Source organism: Psammomys obesus, unplaced genomic scaffold, assembly GCF_907164565.1.
Source record: "Psammomys obesus unplaced genomic scaffold, mPsaObe1.curated_primary_1811, whole genome shotgun sequence".
NCBI lineage: Eukaryota > Metazoa > Chordata > Mammalia > Rodentia > Muridae > Psammomys > Psammomys obesus.
The window spans coordinates 2,607,059-2,627,998 of record NW_026591816.1 but is presented as its reverse complement, the minus strand read 5'-3'; the positions used below and the strand labels follow the sequence as shown (position 1 = coordinate 2,627,998).

Here is a 20,940-nt window from a genome sequence, read left to right as displayed (position 1 = left end):
TAGTTCCTTATTGCCATGCAAGCTTGAGGACTTGATTTTAGATTCCCTAGTACTCAAGCAAAAAGCTAGGCATGCAATCCCAATACTGAGAAGCAGGGAGAAGGTGATCCCAGGGCTTATTGGCTGGCCAAGCACTAAGCTCCAAGTTCAGTGAGAACTCTCTCTCAAAAGATAAAGTGGAAAGCAGCCAAGGAAGACATCCATCCTGGACCTCAGCCCTCCACAAATGTGTGTATGGTCATGTGTATGGTCACACAACATTGGTTCATCCTTAAAACCATACAGAGTTCTGTAAATCTAGGCCTGATGCATCATACCTCACCATTTTTCATTGTCTTTATCTGTAATGACTCCCTATGTGCTTCTGCCTGATCTGTTAATCTTTCTCTAAGTGTCGGCGTCATTGCCCTTTAACTTTCCTAGGTCTCTAATAGCCAGAAAGCCCTTCCCCCAGCATCCTGTGGAAAATGGGAATTGCTTTCCTCACATCGTGGATACAACTCATGGCCAGCTGATACTTTTTTTTTTTTTTTTTTGAGGGTTCTGTTCATCTCTCTCCTATTCCTAGTCCACACACCATACGTGTTCAAATGAAAGGGTTTGTTTTTTGTTTTTTGTTTTTTTTTTTTTTTAATGTAAGCCCTTTCAGTTACCGCTCACATATAGAAAACTAAATTTAAGGAAGAATAAAAGGAGTCCTAAGTGTCTCTAGTATCAGTCTTGTGCTTTATAGTAATGAATAGTAACATCAATGAAATCATAGTAGTGGAAAAGAGTTAAATATAGGGATACATTTGGGTGGGGAGAAGATTATGAATTAATTTTAGGTGTATTTGTTTCATGGTGCTTTATGAAACATAAGTGAATACATTATAAGTAGCCGAATATTCTTGTTTGGGAGTATAGGTCAGAAACCTAAAATGGAAGAAGGAAATATGGTGCAGCTGGGAAGCTATTGTATCCAAAGAGGACATCTTCAAAAGCCATGCAGTATTTGTGTAGAGGACGGACACATTGGTGGGAGAAAAAATATGAGTGCAAATATTTTCCAAGTTTTATAATGAATTCTTTCATCTCTGAAAAACACCGATTTTAGAGAATTAAAAAGCAGTGACTAGGCCTTGTTCAGGATAAGGCAGCACTAGTTTAAAGTGGCAGTAATTGGTTCACTTGAATTTTTTCCCCAGCATTGTTTAGATATATGGTACATGAAACATATTAACTAAATTCATTTAGAGAAAAATGACCAAAGTCCAAGTGAGAAGAGGCAAAGCAACTAAGAAAAATAAACTAATTGTTTTACTAGTTAATTTATCTGTTCAAAAAATGTATCCATTGAATATCTATTTCAGACATAACTACTGCAGAGTTCAAAAACACTGCCTGTCTCTAGAGGTTCATGGTCTAGTGAATGCAATAGACTTATGAAGACCTGAGATATATCAGAAGATATGATCTACAGAATATTTTGACTACAAAGAAAAGAAGTGAGACTTTACCGAGAAGTTCATTTATTTATTTGCTGTTTTACTGTCTTGAGCGCTGCAGATCGAATTTGGTGGCCTGGACATGCTAGGCCGCCGTTCTGCCACACTTCAGCATGTGTTGCCTTTGAATTAGGTTTTAATCTCATTTGGCAGAAAGCATTACGTCTTGATTCAGGTTGTCCATCCTGTGATACCATAGCAGAAAATTACCAGTTATAGACCATATGCTGTAGCTCCTGTCTTACTCCTATTCTTTTCATAGAAATCTCTATCAGAAATCTGTTTCACTATAGCAGCAGCACACCATACACTCAAGTGCGTGTTAGAATCCCCTCTATGCTATTGATATTTTTTTACATGTTGAAATGCTTTTTTAAAAAGGAGTAGCATAAAGTATGTAGAGTAATATATAGTGCTTCTTTATAGTGCCTTACCTATGTGCCAGATCCAGATTGGACTGCCTCAGTTATACTGACATTGATAGAATAGAAGGTTAAGAATAATTGCCAAGAATTTTCCTAAATAGTACAGATTTCATCAGGAGAACTGTTTCAGTATTTGTTTATCAAAGAAATACAGAAAATCTTCTGAGAGAAATAAAATGTAATTCCAGATTGTTTTATACTTAGAGTCCTGTCACTAAATGCCATACTAAAATAGTCATGCATATGTTGCCATAATTATGCCACCATCATCCTGGATTCTCCATACTTCCCAGACTTTTTGCATTGCCCTGCACTCAACTTCATTCCCTCACTGTTCTCAGCTCGTTCGCATTCTTTAAATGGAGGGTGTGGGCAGGAAGGCCTGTCACCTTGACAGGAATAGTCTGTCCTCCCTTCGTTTTCTTGTTGCTGTTTCAGTCATCCTGGCTGCACTGTGAGCTGTCAGCTGAGTGGCATGATGGGCAAGGACATGGCTTTTCAAACCACACTGCCCGGACTCAAGCCGTAGGTCTGCCACTTTTAAATTGTATCACCTTGAGTAAAGAAACTCTGCAGTCTTCATTTGGACAGTGAGATAAAGAGCTTGAAGCTGTGGTGTCCTGAGCTGCCTGTCAGTGTCCGTGAATGCCATTTGTTACCCTGTTTCACACATTGCCTTCTCTGAAGTCACTCTTCATTTGCTGTGTTCCGGTAGAGTTCCTTTACTTTAAGATTTTTGATGTCTGTTTATATTACTGACAAATCTCAAATCTATCTGTCGTGTAATTCTTCCTCCTGAGTTTCAACTTTAACATACAAATGTTAAGTGAATGTTTGTGCCAAGATGGCGTACAAATGACTCAGACTCAACATGTCTACTAAGTCTGATCCTGATCTTGACTGCTTGTTTGTTGTTTTCACTGGCCTGGAACTTTCTGTACACACCAGGATGACTCTGAATTCACAGCAGTCCTCCTGCCTCTGCCTCCCATACCTCCACTACCATACTGGACTTCCTTACCCCCCCCCCCATACATCCTGATAGATATTTCACTCACTAACCCAAGTCAGAACCTGAGACTTAACATCCCAAGTCCTGTTGACTACATCATCTCACATATCACATTGGTCCTTTCCTCTATGTGTACGTTATTTCAATACTCGGATGCTTTTATGGTGTGAACCATCAAAATATTTCTGCAAGTCATCTCTCTTCCATTATTTATCATCTTCCAGGCCATTCTGTATACTGTTTCCAAATTTATTGTTTCAGGACTCAAGTAGGATTATAGTATATGCTTAATTTTTTTTAGTCACCTAAAGGATAAAATTTAAATAGTAACCAGCTTATCTCTTAAGCCAGATGAGTCTAAATGACTTCCAGTTCTTAGAATATATGGTACATTAGGTGTCTTTGTATATACTGTTAGCACCTCCCTATTCCTCTGTCCTTTCCTGTGAAGGATCAACAGTGATCATTGTGAAAGCAGAGGCTGTCCCTACATTTCTTTCACAGTGTCCATATTTAGTGTCATACCAGATAATAATAATACCAACACAGTCTTTCTCACAGTTTATGATTTGGCTATGATCTCACCAGGCTAGTCAGCTATGAGAAAGTGTAAGTGAGCAAAGTTTCTGTGTCCATTTGATAGAGTAATTTTATACTTCAGTAATAATCAGACCTGGGTTTTGTATAGTGTTTTTAATTTTTTCATTTTGTCTGACAGAAGTGCCAGTCTTCAGTGATTTGAAAGTTTTGTTTCAATTGATTCCTCCACAAAATTGATTTGAGAAATACTGTATTAGAAAAAAAATCATTTACCTAAAGTGTACTTGATTTGTACCTGATGAGCAGTATTTCTAGAGCTGTCGACCACAAAAGAGCACAACAATTTACATAGAACTGCAACATAAAATAGTTCACTTTTTGCAGTTGAAAAATGGAAGAGCTACAAACAAGAGACAGACATTATAGTTGGTGCCTCCCAAGTGTGCCAGTGTGATAGCAAGTAAATCAGGCCATCTTGCAAGATAAACCATTATTTTCTGAAATTCTTTTTGCTACCTTGCTAACCAAAACAGTTGATATTGACATGTATTTTATTGTCTCTCAGTTTGAACTAATAGGTTAAGAGACAGGTCAGTTAACATTATAATTAAATCAGGCAGCTATGAAAGTAAGCAGAACTTATACTGTTTCTTGAAATTATTTGAACCATGTGATTTTGACTTGTTTTTATAAAATATGCAAACATAAATCACTCATGAATAGCCTGCTGTTAGAAAATGCTTTTAATGAGCTAATTGCTGTGGAAGGCTAGCAGCGTTAAAGCCTCACTAAAATACTCCAAACCAAAAGTCTGTAACAGCCTTATAATAGCCTTGTGGGTAGTTCAGGTTATCACAGACTTGTATTTATCAATAGCAAAAGGAATCTTTCTTCAGTTTCTTTTGCTGTTCAATGTGAGAACCATAATGACAGCCTTTTTAAACAGTGACACCCACAGTTAAAGGATAAGTAATCTTTTTGGTAAATTTGGGATTATCCTTTCTCAACTTTACAGATGAAAGAAGAGGAAAGAGATTAATATTTCTTTGCTACCCAACAAAATGTATGTTTCAATTGTCATATTTCCCAGAACTTTGATAATACTGGATATGATACAGTATAAAGGAATGCCATAACAAAGGAATAACAGTGAGATGTTCGGGGAAGTTTGATTTTATCTATGTCATATGTCTAGGGATTACACTAACAATGATGGCGTGAAAACAGCCTCCTTGCCCAACCCAAAAACCCTATGACTATGTGGTGGTAGACTCCTCTAATCACGTGGGAGGCTGAGGAAGAAAGATCATTGAAGGCAGGAGCAGCCTGAATTACCTAACAGGCCCCATCTTAAAAAATGAGAGAGGTGGGAGAGGGGAGAAGGCAAGCAGGAGGGAGTGTTACTTTGTAAGATCCCAGCGTTTTCAATAGTACTAGTTCTCACCTTTCTGACTAGGTGAAAGGGGGATATTCTAAACTTGTTCTTTTTTAAAAGCTTGGAAAATAGAAATACAAAGCTAAAAAGAGTTATATTTGCCTCACAAACTTTGTGAAGATTGTTGAGATGTTACTTTTCACTAGAAAAGTGTCATGAGGAAAAGGCCACTTTTTTTGTTTTTTTTGTTGTTGTTGTTTGTTGTTGTTTTTGTTTTTGGTCTAGTTGACAGAGCCCCATATATGTAGCTCATCACGTGAGTGATCACCGTAGACTCCCCAGTGTCCACTGTTTGGGTGCAGAACCATAGTGCTTTTTTACACAACACTATTCAGAATGCTCGTATTGAGTCACAATATGATAGGACAGCAGTTGATGTAAAAACCTAGATTCATCATTCACCTAACTTCAAATTGAGAAAAAGTTACCTGAGAATATTCTGAAATGATTGTAAACATGGATTACTTCAGCTTTTATTTTTAAAATCATCAGAAGATAAGAGCAAAACTCTTATTTTGGATTGTTGGGTTTTTTGAGGGGTTTTTTGTTTGTTTTTTTTTTTCAGTTTGAAGGAGTAGCTATTCTTTAAAAAGTGTTCAGTGACATTCATTTGATCAGTTTCAGAATGAGTTACAAAATTCAAAAGCTTTAGGTAATGAGAAATTAAGTGTGTTTTCTTTCCTGTTCTAGTTACCGGTTTTCTAAAGTAGTGAGCATACATGATCACTTGAGAATTGGGCTACTGGAGCGCGTGAGCAGAGAGGGAGTGGTTCATATTCAGCCTTACAAAAGACAACTTTCTCTTTTTGAAGGGGATTACTTTGACTAATTTCCAGGTACTGGGGAAATTCCAAATTCATTACAAATTATGGGATGGCTATTAATTATTTATATGTTGATTTCAAACTTATTTTTTGATTATATAGTAAAACTTGGAATTCTTCAGTTTAACAAACAATTAAACAAAAAAAAACTTATAATTAAGACTTAACATATATTACCTAAAAGTTTTATCAGAGAATTCAGGAGACATCAGTGTCACTGGCCAGAACATACTTAGTTTAAGATTACGTCTTTTACTTTCAAAAATAATGCAAATTATGAAAGGATGTGTTAATGTACAAGAAAATTAGATGCAGCACATTCCACCTTTTAAAGTAACAACATTTCACACAGTGTTCTAGAGTGTTTCCTATCTACTTATTTATAATATAGTACTTGAGGGTTGCACTGGATAAAGGTCTACTTCCGTTAAACCGTATTGCAGAGTTCCCACTGGGTGAGACACACGAGCATTTGCAATTCTCTTACAGAATTTTTGCTTGCTTTCTGGTTAAGGATTTAAAAAAACAGCTTTAGTTCATATAGATGTAGTTTGGTAGATATTGGGGCTTTGGCAGTCATTATTTTCCTTCATTAGGAAGTTTACATGTTGTCTCTTTAGGCATTAAGAAAATTTTTGAACGTATATAATTTTTAGATAAGTGTTATTACCAGGTGCAATTTAAGTCCTTTGGACTCCCTTCCTCTCCCAATGTTCTAAGTTTCTCCTAGGACTATTCCTGATCTACCTTCTATGCTGTCATTTAGTTAACACTTCTTTGGGCTGTTTGGGTGGCACTGTGCTGGTTCCTGAGGTAGAATGATGAATAGCACATCGGTTCTGTAAGTGAATTGGAAATACAAAAGTAGCCCAGAAGGAGTATTATTCCCCCTTTGTCTACTAAGGAAGGTGTAACACTAAATGTCAGAGGACAAGTGGGAGTTTCTAACAGAGAGACTCTTCAAAGGAGTGCATGGAAAGCATCATTCAGTACTTAAACTAACATGTATATATACATACAGACACTCCTAACTCAGTAATACTGATAACAATTTCCAGTGTCCAGTATAATAAAGTATACAAGCACACACATAACCTTTGAGAATCAGATTTTGAGTATTCACTTCATTAAGTCATTTCCTTGCTCAGACACTTAACCATGTATTTATTTTTAATTAGTACAGTGGGATTTGTTCATGTTCAGTTGACTCCCCAATGCTTCCCAGATCCTTTGTCCTTTGATTGTTTTTTAAATTCATCAAATCCAATTTATGTTGCCCTTGTATTTCTGGGTGTGTGGCCTGCTACTGGAGTATGATCAACTTGTTGGGGACTACACTCCTAGAGAAAACGGTGTCTCCTTTTCCTGGGATTACCAATTGTCACTAGCTCCTTGGCTGGGGGAGCTTCATGCTCACCTCCTTTTTCCTTGTTGGGCTTTGGTAGGGCTTTGCTTGCCTAAGTCTTATGCATGCTGTCATAACTGTGGCTCACCGACCTTTCTTCTGAAGCAGTAACTTTACGTAGGAGCTTGTTTACTCAGCCTTGTCTCTCATCATTGTGTCATGAAAACTAAAATAGTAAATACAAGAAGATGCATACACCAAATATAAGTTTGATTATCCATACTTAAATTTCTGTTGTCCTTGCCAATTTTGTGCCCTGTTAGCTTGTATGTAGATCATTTGTTTAAATACTTAAGTATAGAAGTATTTAGCCTAGTTGCCAAGCATACCTGTTCATTAACGCAAGCTGCTTACTTTTTCCACTTTTGAATTAAGAATTGAAGATATTACCAAGAATATCTTACATCTGGTTATTGCTTTACTTTTTAATTAATATAGATGCTTTGTACATGATAGTAGTTTCATCATGACATTTTCAAGACTTTATTCTTAATCTTCAAAAAGTTTCTTTTCCATTTAAAGAACAAGCTCTAAGCCCAATAATATTTAAAACAAAACAAGGCTTAAGAGCTGTGTGTGTGTCATTCCCAGCATTAGGAAAGCTAGAGGAGGAGGAGGATAGGGATTTCATGTTCAGCCTTGGCTATATGATAGAACCATGTTTCAAAAAACTTATACCTGGCATGTCTTACTATCAATACTTTTCCTCATATCTGGGCCCCATTTAATTACGGATAATTAGGAGATGTAATTTTTTTATTTTAATGTTTGACAGTGTGGTTGAACTTCAGTAAGTTAACAGAGACAAGTATCATGTCAGAACTTGCTAAAAGCAACAGATTTACTACTACTGTTTATGCATTTGGTTTTTCTTACAACAGACTCATATATGTTTTGGTTTTGCTGACAACACCATATATGTTAAGAAGAAGCTAGAGTTGTTTTAATTTTACAGTTATAGAAGTGTTTAGGGTACTTAGAATTTTAGTTTATACTGTATCAGTCAAAGTATCTTAGAGGCTAAAATGGTAATTTCCTAACTTAAATGTAAAGAAACATGTACATATATGTATATATTTAAGGAGGGGGTTGTCCTTTAGAGCATTGTGTTTAATAGCAGCCAGTCTAAGTGGATATTTCGGCATCAAAGACCTTTATGATTTTAAGATAGGTTCATATGAATGAACTCTAAATGATGGGTTGCATGCAATAATTTCAAATCGAACAGCAGCACAACCATGTTTAAGAAACGGGTTTCTTTTCTCCCAGAGTGATGCTGTTGAACATGCATAAAACAGCTGCAGTGCGGAAACATGCAGGTGCCTGACCGTTATTCTAATCATATCTTGAAGTCTGTACAAAAAGTTACAGTAACTTGTCCTATGTGATTTAAAGAACATAACTTCTAATGTACTAATACGTTACGATTCAGAGAAAACTCTGACATCACTTTAGTTCTTAATTTATTGTGATCCCTGTAGTAGTAAAAGACTAGACCAGCTGTTGGATTTCTGCGTTCATGTGCTCTTACGGCCTGTTAGAGAAATATAACTTGGAAGTTTTTTAACAAATTATATTCAGCAGGTTGAATGTTTACATTTACTTTTTTCAGCCTTACTGCTTTAATAGTTTTATAAACATGTCTACTAAAAGCACTCTTTTACTACATAATTAAGGAATCAACATTGCATATGCCTGACACTGTCAGTTTTGCAAAAAAAACAAAAACAGCATTTACATGACCAGAAAAGAGTTCTACCTCCAGGTGTATAGGAATTACAGTTGATTATTTAATTTCTTTACATGATTTTTTTTACAATGGCACATGTCATTTTATTGTGATAACATAAAATAATCCCACAATTACTGGACACCGGCTCATCTCACACATTATTCTGTCTCGTTCTCACTCCCCTCCTGATGGTTGAGAAGTGCAAGTTTTAAAGAAAAGATTTTACCAAGGCTGGAAAATAACACATGACAAAGGGAAAAAAACCACATATGTTGAGCTTACATATGTTCATGACAGGGTGTTTGTTTGTTTTTGGAGACAGAGTTTCTCTGTAGCTTTGGCTGAAACTCACTCTGTAGACCAGGCTGGCCTTGAACTCAGAGATCCACCTGCCTCTTCATTTTAATCCCAAGCACTGGGATTAAAGGTGTGCCCCACCACCGCTGAGCTGGTTTGTTTGCATTTAAATATTGATTATGGCATGTTCATTGGTAGTACAGGCCTCCACTTATTAAAAGTATTTGTATTTCATTCTTTTGTTTGGCAATACTGAATTAAAAGCAGTTCAAACTGACATATGTTCCTGTGAAAATAAAGTGCTTGTCTAGAAAGTACGAACAGGCTCACCCACCATAAAGCCAATAGAACATCAGACCTAAAGGTAGAATGTTTTCAATACATACTGCCCTTTTGCTTCCATCTTGGGGCTTTTGGGGTACTTCTGACATCATTTGTTATAAGCAAGTATGTATTTACCACATGTGCGAAGACTTCATTTGACAAAAATGAATTGAGTATTCTGTGCTAAGCATTGAGAGAAAAAGAATAAAAGCTGAGAAAATAAATACAATAGTAAATACAGGCAGGACATTTTTATTAAACACGTATATTTATTTGCTTGGTCTAGTGCTAAGTGATATGCTCAGTGGTGAAGATTACAAATATAAAGGCTGTCATGGAGGTCACAGTCTACATTACCTAGACTATACTATCACACTATAGTATACAATCAGTATTATGCTAAACAAGAGTGAACCATAAGCAGTATACAGGAACAGTAGGAGACATTGTTGAGCATCTGAGAGCATATCCCAGTTAGGGTACCTGGCCCTCATCCAGGGATAAGGCAGGATTTGTTTTCAGATGTGGGAAGCTGTGTATGTTCAGCAGTGAGAGGAAGCACAGAGGTCAAGTGGCTTTCAGTGAGCAGAGTAAGTAAGGGCACTGTCAGAGAGACACGGATGAACAAAAGGTTCATCAGATTCGGGGGTTCTAGGAGGAATATAAGGAATTACTAAAGGTTTTGACAAAGCAGTAACATGATTAAACACTTACTTAAAAGATCACTGGTTACTGGTAGAGAGTTAATTTTTTTTCCAGTTGTGTTTGGAAGGTCTTGCAAGTTAAGGATACACATAAATAATTAAGTGAAAGTGAAGTGCAGAACATTTTCATGTTTGTAACACTTATTTTTGAGCTGTTTGTAAAGCCTTATGTTTGGTTGTTTGTGTAAGTATAGAATAGACTGTGGTGGGATGCTACATCAACAAAACCCTGGCCAAATAAAATATGAGGATTTGGAAACTAGGTGCTAGCTGTCAGGTATTTCTGTGCCTGCCCCCCTTCCTGACTTGTGGCAAATCAGAGGACACTGCTGAGTAACAGCATCTGGGTTTGGTGCGTTCTTCATTTCTGGGCCCTTCCTCTAGTTTCTGGGTCTGTAATTAAAAGTGAAACGTAATACAGAAGTAGAAAATGAAACTCGGGTGGAACATAAGATTGTTGAGACTTAAAAGGGCTTGGGAAGAACCATGGGAAGTATCCTTTCCCTCAGTTGCCATGCACATGATAAGCTACCTATGTATACCTTTTAATAAAAAGCTTTGTGTGCGGGAAGAAAATCTAAAGGATAGGACTCTGAAGGCCTGCAGAGTCCAGCCCGAAAGACATCTAACAACGAGGCCTAGTGCCTTGACCCAGTCACACTGGCTGCTCCACAGACCAAGGCAAGAAAATAGTGAGTTCAAGGCCAGCCTGGACAACTGTAGATCTTGTCTCAAAATCAAACGTGTAGTAAGAGAGTGGGGGGTGGAGCGCAATCACGGAGTGAGTCCTTACTCTCAGGAATCTCAGAGGACCTCAGAATGGGGAGGGGAGAAACACTGAGTTTCCTGATATTAGAAAGTTTTCAATTTCGTCTTGACAGTTAGGGCTAGACTAACAATCTAGGCAGCTTTCAGATTGTGTGGATATTATGATTACTCAGTAAATGTAAGTTGAAATAGTAGAGACCAAAAAAAAAAAAAAATGAGTAATATAATTTACTTGAAAGAATTAAAGAGAAGAATATGTTTATTTTGGTGTTTTGGTCAGACTACATAATACAGTCATAATTTAAATTATCTGTATGAAGCCAGCAAGCTGAACCTTTCATAGCTACAAAGCCTGTTTAACTTTATACAACTTAGTGGCACACCAACTCCAACAATTTGATTTTCATGAATATTAATTGAGACTCCACAAAATGAATTTTTAAAACTTTACACACAAGCAACTAGTTTCTCATATAGTACTGTTACTTGACAAATGCATTCTTGTATAAAAAAAATATGTTTCATTATATGACTTACACGATTACAAGTATGAGATATTGCATACTCGAAACATTCATTAATAAAGTAATGTGGCATTTTTCTCTGAGGTCAAATTGTGTGGCATCATCAATTTAAAGTTATCCCATATTAAATCTTGTGGAAAATGTATTTCTAACATTTTTAAAAAATTTTTTTATCAAGAATTAAAGCGAAATAAAAAAGAATTTGAGAACTTTGTTGGGCTTTTTTTTTTTTTTCATAAAAGAAAATTGGATTGTTATTGTAATTAAGAGTTTCGAAAGAGCACACTCAAGAGTTTGCCTTCAGTTTGTTTTCAGAAGGCTCTCCTGGTCATTACTACCCTTTCTACCAGCACTACTAGCCAAGTGACAGCTTTACAAACAGGGCCATTACGATAAGGCCCTGGCTGCAGAAACAACAAGTACAGTCGTTTTCATGCCATCCACAGGTGCACGAGAGTTTTATATGAGTGGTTTATGATTAGTACATAATCTGTGTATCCCGTTCTGTACATTTTAAATCATCTCTACATCACTTATAATACTACCTTTATATTGCACTGGCTAAAGAATAATGGCCAAAAAGTTGTAGTTCAATGCACATGTAATTTTTTCCAAAATATTTTGCTCTCTGCAATTGATTTAAGTCTATGGATATCACAACCATCTGTACCTTGTTTAAGTTGTTTTTTGTTTTGTTGTTTTTGTTTTGCTTTGCTTGAATATTATCTCAGTTTTTACCTACTCAGGCTAATTGCAGGTACCTGGGATTATTAGACAGTCTCTAACTTCTACCAGTCAAGTAAAAGAAGTAAAGAAAACATTGAGCTTCTCTTCTAGTTAACACATAGTTTGCTGTGGTTAAAACAGTGCAGATTTTGCAGCAACAAATATTAATATCTATATATCATTAGTAACTGATGAAAGTTTGGGAAATGAATATGAGTGTTTGACATGACATAGTACAAGAGACCATTTATATTTTCTATACATGTTAAAGTAAATTGACTTGCTTCACTCATTTTAACACTTAAGTATGTATATGCTTTCTTTGACTTTAAAATATATTTTGTTTCTTGCAGTGTTTGAGCAACACACCTCCACTTACTGAATATTTCCTCAATGATAAGTACCAAGAAGAACTGAATTTTGACAATCCCCTAGGAATGAGAGGTGAAATAGCTAAAGCATATGCTGAGCTGATCAAGCAGATGTGGTCTGGAAAGTTTAGCTACGTCACTCCAAGAGCATTTAAGGTTAGTGTGGTAAACTTGGGGTTTTTGTGTTCTTAATGTCTATAAATAGGCTGGAGAGGTATGACTTACAGGGTTGGAGCAATTGCTGCCCTTTCCAGAGTTTGGTTTCCAGCACCCAGGTTCCCAGCGCCATCATTAGGTGAGTCAGATATGCCTCTTAGCTCAAGTGGGGGTGGATCTGATGCCCCCTTCTGAACTCCATGAGCATTTGTACTCTTGAGCAAATAGACATATGTGTACACGTAATTGAAGACGGAAGGGCTAATAAAGGGTACAAAACAGAAAGACACCAATATTGTTTAATGGTTTAAACTGTCTCTGGAAACCCTATCTGAATACTTTTAAGTGTGATGAAGAGTTTCATTGGACATGCCACTAGGTCTGAGTAATCTAGTTTATCCTAGTGGTCATTGTAGACTAAAAGAAAAAAATTGGAATGAAACTAATTTGCAAAACAACCATCAAATAGTCATTAACTGTAATATCAGTTGGATATTTGTATGTATGAAGTAGTTACTTAGCTCTTACACTTAGTGAGAAGTTGTTATAAGCCATAGTCTTTATAGGTAAGTGGCATTCTTAGAACATCTGCTAGAAAATAACTTGTTATTCATCTACTAGTGCTGAAAAAAGAGAGAGGGCTGAAAAGATGACTACAGTTAAGAACACTGGCCAGTGCTCCAGGGACCAGGGTTTAGTTGGCAGCACCCACATGAGAGCCACTAACCTACCTTCTCTAGTTCCAGTTACAAGCGTACTGCATGCAAGTGTGCAAAGACAGTGCAGGCAAAGCATCTAAAATGAGACCTAAAATTGTAGATATATGATTAAAAAAATAAGTGAGTCATTTTGACACCCATGTGTGTATGCAAACACAAATAAATATGTGTAATAACAAATTCAAGTAAAGGAGTAAGAAGTAACTGGGGAAAAAGACAAAAAACAAAACATGCTGTTCCTGCATATATTATTTTACCTTCTAAACCTTGGGCAGACTTGTCCAAACCAACTCTCAACAGTTTCATTTTGATAGATTTTTGTCCCTCTTAATTTTCTGTACATATGCACCTTTTTCATTCATCCTATGATTCAGATTGTATTTCTTTAGAGTCATATTTAAACATTCTTAATACTAAGTACCTTAAGTACAAAAAGTACTAGTAGTACTTTATTGAAAGTTCTGTATAGCTAAATAATGCCAAAATTCCTTAGATAAGCAGTGAAATTCAGGTTAATAACAAGTCATTCTCAGACCAAACAGTGATTAATACAAAATGTTTTATGTTTGTATATGTATTTTTCTTCATTTTATTTTATGTTGCAGTGGATTCTTGTAGTATTGCCCATGCTAATCTCAAATTTCTGGGCTCCCGCATTCCCTGTGTCAGCCCCTTCGCTCTGGGACCACAGGCTGGTCAGTGTGACCAGCTCTGTTTTTAGAGAGTACATGTGCTCTTTTTTGTTCCAGATAAGACTTATATACCCTTACTGGAAATACAGAACAAACGGACTACATACATACATACATACATACATACATACATACACACACACACACACACACACACACACACACACATACACACACACACACACACATACTACATACAGACATGTGCATACATACAGCAGAGTGGTGTTTATTCATGTCTGTATAAGTTCAGTTTTGATTCTTTACAAAAGTCATTTTCCATAAAGTTATCGCAAATTAAATGTGCATACAAAACCGCATTCTAGGGAAAATGCAGGGTTTGACTCCACAAGGCTTTGGTCACATTTTCATCAACTAGTCCCTGCATTCTGTTTTATATGTGTGTTATTTTATATGGTTGACATATTAATACTGATTTCACTCCCAACCCTGTAACTAATTTCTTAAAAATTTTTATCTAATTGTATTTTTCCCATAAAGTACATGACTACCCATGTGTTTATGAACTGTAGGCAGCATCTTAGCATCTGCTTGGGAACCATTTGAAACGCTAAATAGCCTACCAGGAAAGCACTAAAGTATAAAGAAAATAACACTAAAACAAAACAAAAAAAAAAAAAAAAAAAAAAAAACCCTACAAAGTGATGCTAAAACAAAGAGACAGTACAGCCTTCTGTCCCAGAGGGGAGCGTATATGTCAGGTAACAGGTTTTTAAGGGATCATGTCTTCAAATGACTTAAAATGTATCACAATTTGAATTAAGGCTTATAAGTAATTTTTAACACATAGGTAAATTCTCAGGTGTGGATTCATTGAAAATGATAAGTATGTGCTTTTTAAGGAACCCTGGCTCTTAACTGGTTTTGTGATTTTGCTTGTCTTTCAGACACAAGTAGGACGTTTTGCACCTCAATTCTCTGGATATCAACAGCAAGACTGCCAGGAACTACTAGCTTTCCTATTAGATGGATTACACGAAGATTTGAATAGAATTAGGAAAAAACCATATATACAGTTAAAAGATGCTGATGGGAGGCCGGATAAGGTAAACAAGTGAATTTCATGCTGTTATTGTCTTCACTGTTACAATTTTCTAATACCTCTTAGTAACTTGTTTATTTTCATTTTCCTTGTAGGTGGTTGCTGAAGAAGCCTGGGAAAACCATTTAAAAAGAAATGATTCTATCATAGTAGATATATTTCATGGCCTTTTCAAATCTACTTTAGTGTGTCCTGAGTGTGCTAAGATCTCAGTAACCTTTGATCCTTTTTGCTACTTGACACTTCCATTACCTATGAAAAAAGAACGTAGCTTGGAAGTTTATTTAGTTAGAATGGATCCACTTACTAAACCTATACAAGTAAGTAATTACTTCTTCCTTTGTTTTTGTTACCTTTACTTATTGAATAAATTTTATTACACAATATCTGGAAGATACACCTGTTTAGAATTATGTAAAGTTGAAGGATGTCATAGAAAAATAAATTTCTCAAATTACTTCGTCACATCAAAGACAACCGAGTTGTTTGTTTTACAATTTAGAATGAGTATTGGCTGACAAAGGTTAATAACAGTTTTATTGTCTATATTTTTTCTATCAAATTTTTTAAGATGTATTATTTTATATGTATGGGTATTTTGCCTGTATTTATGTCTGTGTACCTATGGAGGCCAGAAGAGAAGAACACTGGATCCCCTGGGCTTGGAGTTAGAAGTGGTTGTGAGCTACCGTGTGGGTAGCTGGAACCTGGCCCCGGTAGAAGAGCAGGTTTCTTAACCACTGAGCTGTCCAGAATCCATCTATTGAAATTTTTTATGTTGTAGTTATTTTCCTGGTCACGTCTAGAAGTAAAGCTACTATTGTATTTTGTAATTCATGATGTGATCATGAATTTAAATAGCAGTAATCTTAGGCATTTCAACAACTTTGGTGAAAAATTAAAACTGCAGTTCATAGCCAGCAGGATGACTCAGCGAGGTAAGGTCAGTTGCTGCCAAACCTGACAGGCTTGAATTCAATCCCTAGGATTCACGTGGTAGCAAGAGAGAACCCACTGCCACAGGTTGCCCTCTAACTACCACACTCATGATGTGGCATGCACACATACACTATTAATAAATATTTTTATTAATAAAAATACTTGTATAAATAATGCTATAGTCCTTAGTATTTTAAAGTATTATGTTTTGCTTATTAGTCTATGCAAAATCTCTGTAGTGTCAGTTGTTGGCCTGATTCCATTGCCTAGTGCTATCAATGGATTCCTTAATGTTTTGTGAGGAAAATGCTACATTTTTCTGTTTTTAAATCAAAATTCCTTTCATATTCGACTCCTTTCTGTTCCTCTGAGCTCTGTTGCAGTACTTAACAGATTGTGTTTTGACCTTCATCTTCCTTTCTCAACTACCTGGATCTTTGAAGGCAGGGAGCTTGTGTATCCAGTGCTGTGACTTGTAGGTATTCATGCAAAAGGGCATCCAGATTTGTATTACTCACTCAGTGCTTTTTCCCTAAACAAAGCAGATTTGGTTCTGACTCTCCATTATTTTCTATAAATTCTGAGGTTAGGGTTCTGTCTGAATATCTCAGATTTATAAGTACAGAATAGAAGTGAAGTCTATATGAAAGGTGTCCTGTGAACAAAATTATCTTACCGTCCAGGCTCAAAAGTGATATTCTTAAAACTAACAGCTCCTTCTCTAAAAGTGATGAAAGGCTTGAGACAAACATGTTACACATGTTTGCGATACAGGAGAAAAATCTATATGGAGATACTCAACATTCATTAAGTTTATATATGTAGACTGAAAAGAAACTGCTTGAGTTATAAATTGAGCAGTAAGCTCTGGAGATAAGGGGAATTCTTACGGGGAAAGAGTAAAGAACTATTTTGGTTTGGGACTTGGAGGGTGATTTTAGTGTCTCTTTAAAGATGTGTATATTTCAGCCCTTACACCAAGTTAAGGTAAATGGAGAAGGGATAATAGCTGGGTTTGGGTGTCAAAGAAAGCAGAAGATAGAATTCAGACCCGAGTGCTAGAATCAGGTGTGCATGGGCAGAAAGACATGTCTTCCCTTAGTCTTCAGACACAGGAACAAACAACCTCTGCATTCAAACATAGGTACCAAGAACATGCATGGTAGACAGATATATCTAAGCAAATACTCATACATGCTCAAAGCAGCTTCAGTTTTCTAGGTGAAGTGAAAAGATAAATAATGGGGAGGATTCAGATAGTTTCTGTAGACTGAACAAACAAGTGACGCAGAGTTGTTCCTGGGCAGTGGGGAAGAGTCTGCCCATTAGACTGTTGTTTGTAACATCCAGTGCTGAAGCTGGGAAAATTTCTCAAACAGCGATGAGGAAGGTGCATGACTTTCTTAGTCACTATTCTATTGCTGTGAAGAGACGCCATGACCGTGGCAACTCAGTTAAAGGAAATGAGTTTAGTTGAGGCTGGCATACAGTTTCAGAGGTTTAGTTGATTGTTATCATGGTGGAGAACATGGTATCCTGCAGGCTGACACGTGGTGCTGGAGAAGTACCTGAGAGTTGGATACACAGGCAGCAGGACCACAGAGCCACCGGGCCTGCTTGGGCTTTTGACACCTCCCAGCCCACCCCCAGTGACTCCCTCCCTCCAATGAGGCCATGTCTCCCAGTCCCTCCAGAGAGTGCCCGTGAGGCTGCCATTATTCAGACTACCACATTTCAGCAAAAATAGAACTGAGAGTTAAAGACACTAAAGGTTTTTTATTTAGCAGGGTGGTTGACGTAATAAGAATGTGGGGATTCGGTGAAAGAACATCAAGACAGAGGAGAGAAGACCAACCCACTGACTAGAAATCTCTGCACAAACCAAGACTAGGCAAGAAGTAACCTGTTAGGGTTAAAGATTCTAGAAGTGAAACCACTTGTGATGACAGGTCCAGGAAGTTGGCTGCAGGTATAGGTCTGTGAATCAGCGAACCAAGGGAGAGTGCAGCCAGCAGAAGCCGTCATGGTGGACATGGTCACCCAGGTGCTTCCAAGAGCAAAGAAGCGCTCTGAGCCACTTGGCTATGGAACAAACACAAGCCCAGGCCCAACTAGTCATTGTTTTCCCAGTGTAATAAATTCACTACGAATTTTTGTTTGTTTTTTAGTACAAAGTTATTGTGCCCAAAATTGGAAATATACTAGATCTTTGTACAGCGTTGTCTGCTTTGTCGGGAGTTCCTGCAGATAAGGTGAGGTGTTTTTGATATTGAAGTATGTAAATTGGTCTTTAGTTTCTCAGTATTGTAAAACCAGCTTAATAGGCATTTATTTCCTTCTAGATGATAGTCACTGACATATACAATCATAGATTTCACAGGATCTTTGCCGTGGATGAGAACCTCAGCAGCATTATGGAGCGGGATGACATTTACGTGTGAGTGTTACATCCATGTACAGTCTATTGTTGGGGGGTGTCTAAAGAGCTGACGTAAAACTAAGTGTAACATCCACATACAATCTGCTGTCAGGGGCGTCTAAAGAGCTGACATAACAATAGGTGTGACATTCACATATGGTCTGCTGTGGGGGAGGTCCAAATTGCTGACGTAACACTTAGGGCTTATGTTCCTTTCTACCCCTGTAGGTTTGAGATTAACATCAACAGGACAGAAGACACAGAACATGTGGTTATTCCTGTTTGCCTACGAGAAAAATTCAGACACTCAAGTTATACTCATCATACTGGTTCTTCACTGTTTGGCCAGCCTTTCCTTATGGCTGTACCACGAAACAATACTGAAGATAAGCTCTATAATCTCCTACTCTTGAGAATGTGGTAAGTGCAGAAGAAGTTTAATTATGCAAAATAAAACATAAAATAGCTAAAGAATGTCATTGTGCAAGGTACTACCAGAATTTTAAGCTAGTCTCTCTTCAGCTTTGTTTAAACAGATGGCAAACCAGATAGCGATCGGATTACAACCAGGCATGGTGGGGATACACACCTGCAGTCATAGTCCTGGGTGTGACCCACATGAACTAGGCTTGGAATACACACCTCTAATCCCACCACTTTTGACTTGGAGATAGGACAATCAAGAACTGCCTGGGCTACGTAAAGTAGAGTGCCTTAAAACCACCAAAATAAACAACAAAGTAAAAATAAAATTACAATCTAATCCATTTAATTGGTCACATAAAATATATTACTGAGGTTATTTCAGTGCAGAAATATCAATTCTTAGCTGTTTAACACCAAAAGCTTATAGTTGGAAGTTTTATCTGAAATTAACTAATATATGTTAACAAACTAGAAATCATAGTAAATGCCAAATGGTTCTTTTATATGCATGCAGCTATCAATAACTCAGAGCAGTCATTTCATCTAAAAGGATAAACTTTCATGACAGATATAAGATAGTGCCCCCACACACTTTTTATCATAAGCCTTCATGTGGATAAGTTAATGGCAAGTGTCATTAGACACCTTTCTCTTATCCTTTCTAGCTGACATTTTGTATTTCCAGTTTATGAAATCGTTGTAATTTCATGACCCATGTATAAAGACAACGGTATACAAGTGTAAGTGTCCCTTCCTGCAACAATGCACAGCATCTAAATGAGGGCTATTTATCAAGTTCATGTTTTAAGTTGAGAAATGCTCCTCTGTGCTGCACTTTTAACACATAACCCGTTTGGAAAACCTGGGCTGAAGAGAAGACTGGTAGATAAGGTAAGGACACTTGCGCCAAGGCCAGCAGCCTGAATCCAGTCCCTGAGGCCATGTGGTGGAAGTGCGAACCAGCTGCTGCAAGTTGTCCTCAAACTCTATCTCCACACGCAATATGCATACACACACACACACACACACAGATGAACAAAAATGTAATTAAATTAAAAAGAACATGCAGCCAGGTGAGGAGGCACATGCCTTTATTCCCAGTACTGAGAAGGCAGAGCCAAGAGAGCTATGAGTTCAGTGCTATCCTGGTCCACATAAAGACTCCCAAGGCAGCCGCAGATATACAGTGAGACCTTTCTCAAAAACAACAAAAAACAAAACCCTAGAAGTAAATAATCACCTTTTTAATATTAAAAACAATGCAAATATAAATTATTATTCAGCGTTACTTGGAGTGTGAGATCTTGAGTTTGAATTAAAGTGGTTGGTTTTCTAAAGTAAAATGGAAAGTTGATTTTACAAGTTTGTTACCTGATGTTATTGCAGTCGGTATGTCAAGATGTCTACTGAAACTGAGGAAACTGACGGACCCCTGCGCTGCTGTGAGGACCAGAATATTAATGGCAATGGTCCAAACGGCATACATGAAGAAGGCTCACCAAGTAAGACTTTCTTACCATGTTCTAAAACACCTCTAATAGACAATATTGCACCACAGGAAAAGTTACAGTATGGATTAGTAAACTAAAACACATGAGTACATAGGGAAAGGCAATATGATAATTACAAAGAGTTATACACGGTTCATTTAAAGGTCTTTTTTTTAATACTAAGGTGAAATGGAAACAGATGAACCAGATGATGAGTCCAGCCAGGATCAAGAACTTCCCTCAGAGAATGAAAATAGTCAGTCTGAAGATTCCGTTGGAGGAGATAATGATTCTGAAAATGGATTGTGTACTGAAGAAACTTGCAAAGGTCAACTTACGGGACACAAAAAGCGATTGTTTACATTCCAGTTCAACAATTTGGGCAACACTGACATCAACTACATCAAAGACGACACCAGGCATATAAGATTTGATGATAGACAGCTCCGGCTAGATGGTGAG

At 37.1% G+C, this 20,940-nt stretch overlaps 1 protein-coding gene across 3 annotated transcripts in view; it reads left to right on the top strand.

Moving 5' to 3' along the window:
- The window catches only part of Usp15 (ubiquitin specific peptidase 15), a 97,044-nt gene that overhangs the window by 63,675 nt on the left and 12,429 nt on the right, over nt 1-20,940 (top strand). For all 3 annotated transcript variants that reach the window (XM_055612036.1, XM_055612035.1, XM_055612037.1), the window contains 8 exons: nt 12,557-12,730; nt 15,050-15,208; nt 15,300-15,524; nt 18,312-18,395; nt 18,486-18,580; nt 18,791-18,982; nt 20,375-20,490; nt 20,663-20,935. In XM_055612036.1, coding sequence (XP_055468011.1) covers nt 12,557-12,730; nt 15,050-15,208; nt 15,300-15,524; nt 18,312-18,395; nt 18,486-18,580; nt 18,791-18,982; nt 20,375-20,490; nt 20,663-20,935 — 1,318 coding nt within the window. The remainder of the gene's footprint in view (nt 1-12,556; nt 12,731-15,049; nt 15,209-15,299; nt 15,525-18,311; nt 18,396-18,485; nt 18,581-18,790; nt 18,983-20,374; nt 20,491-20,662; nt 20,936-20,940) is intronic.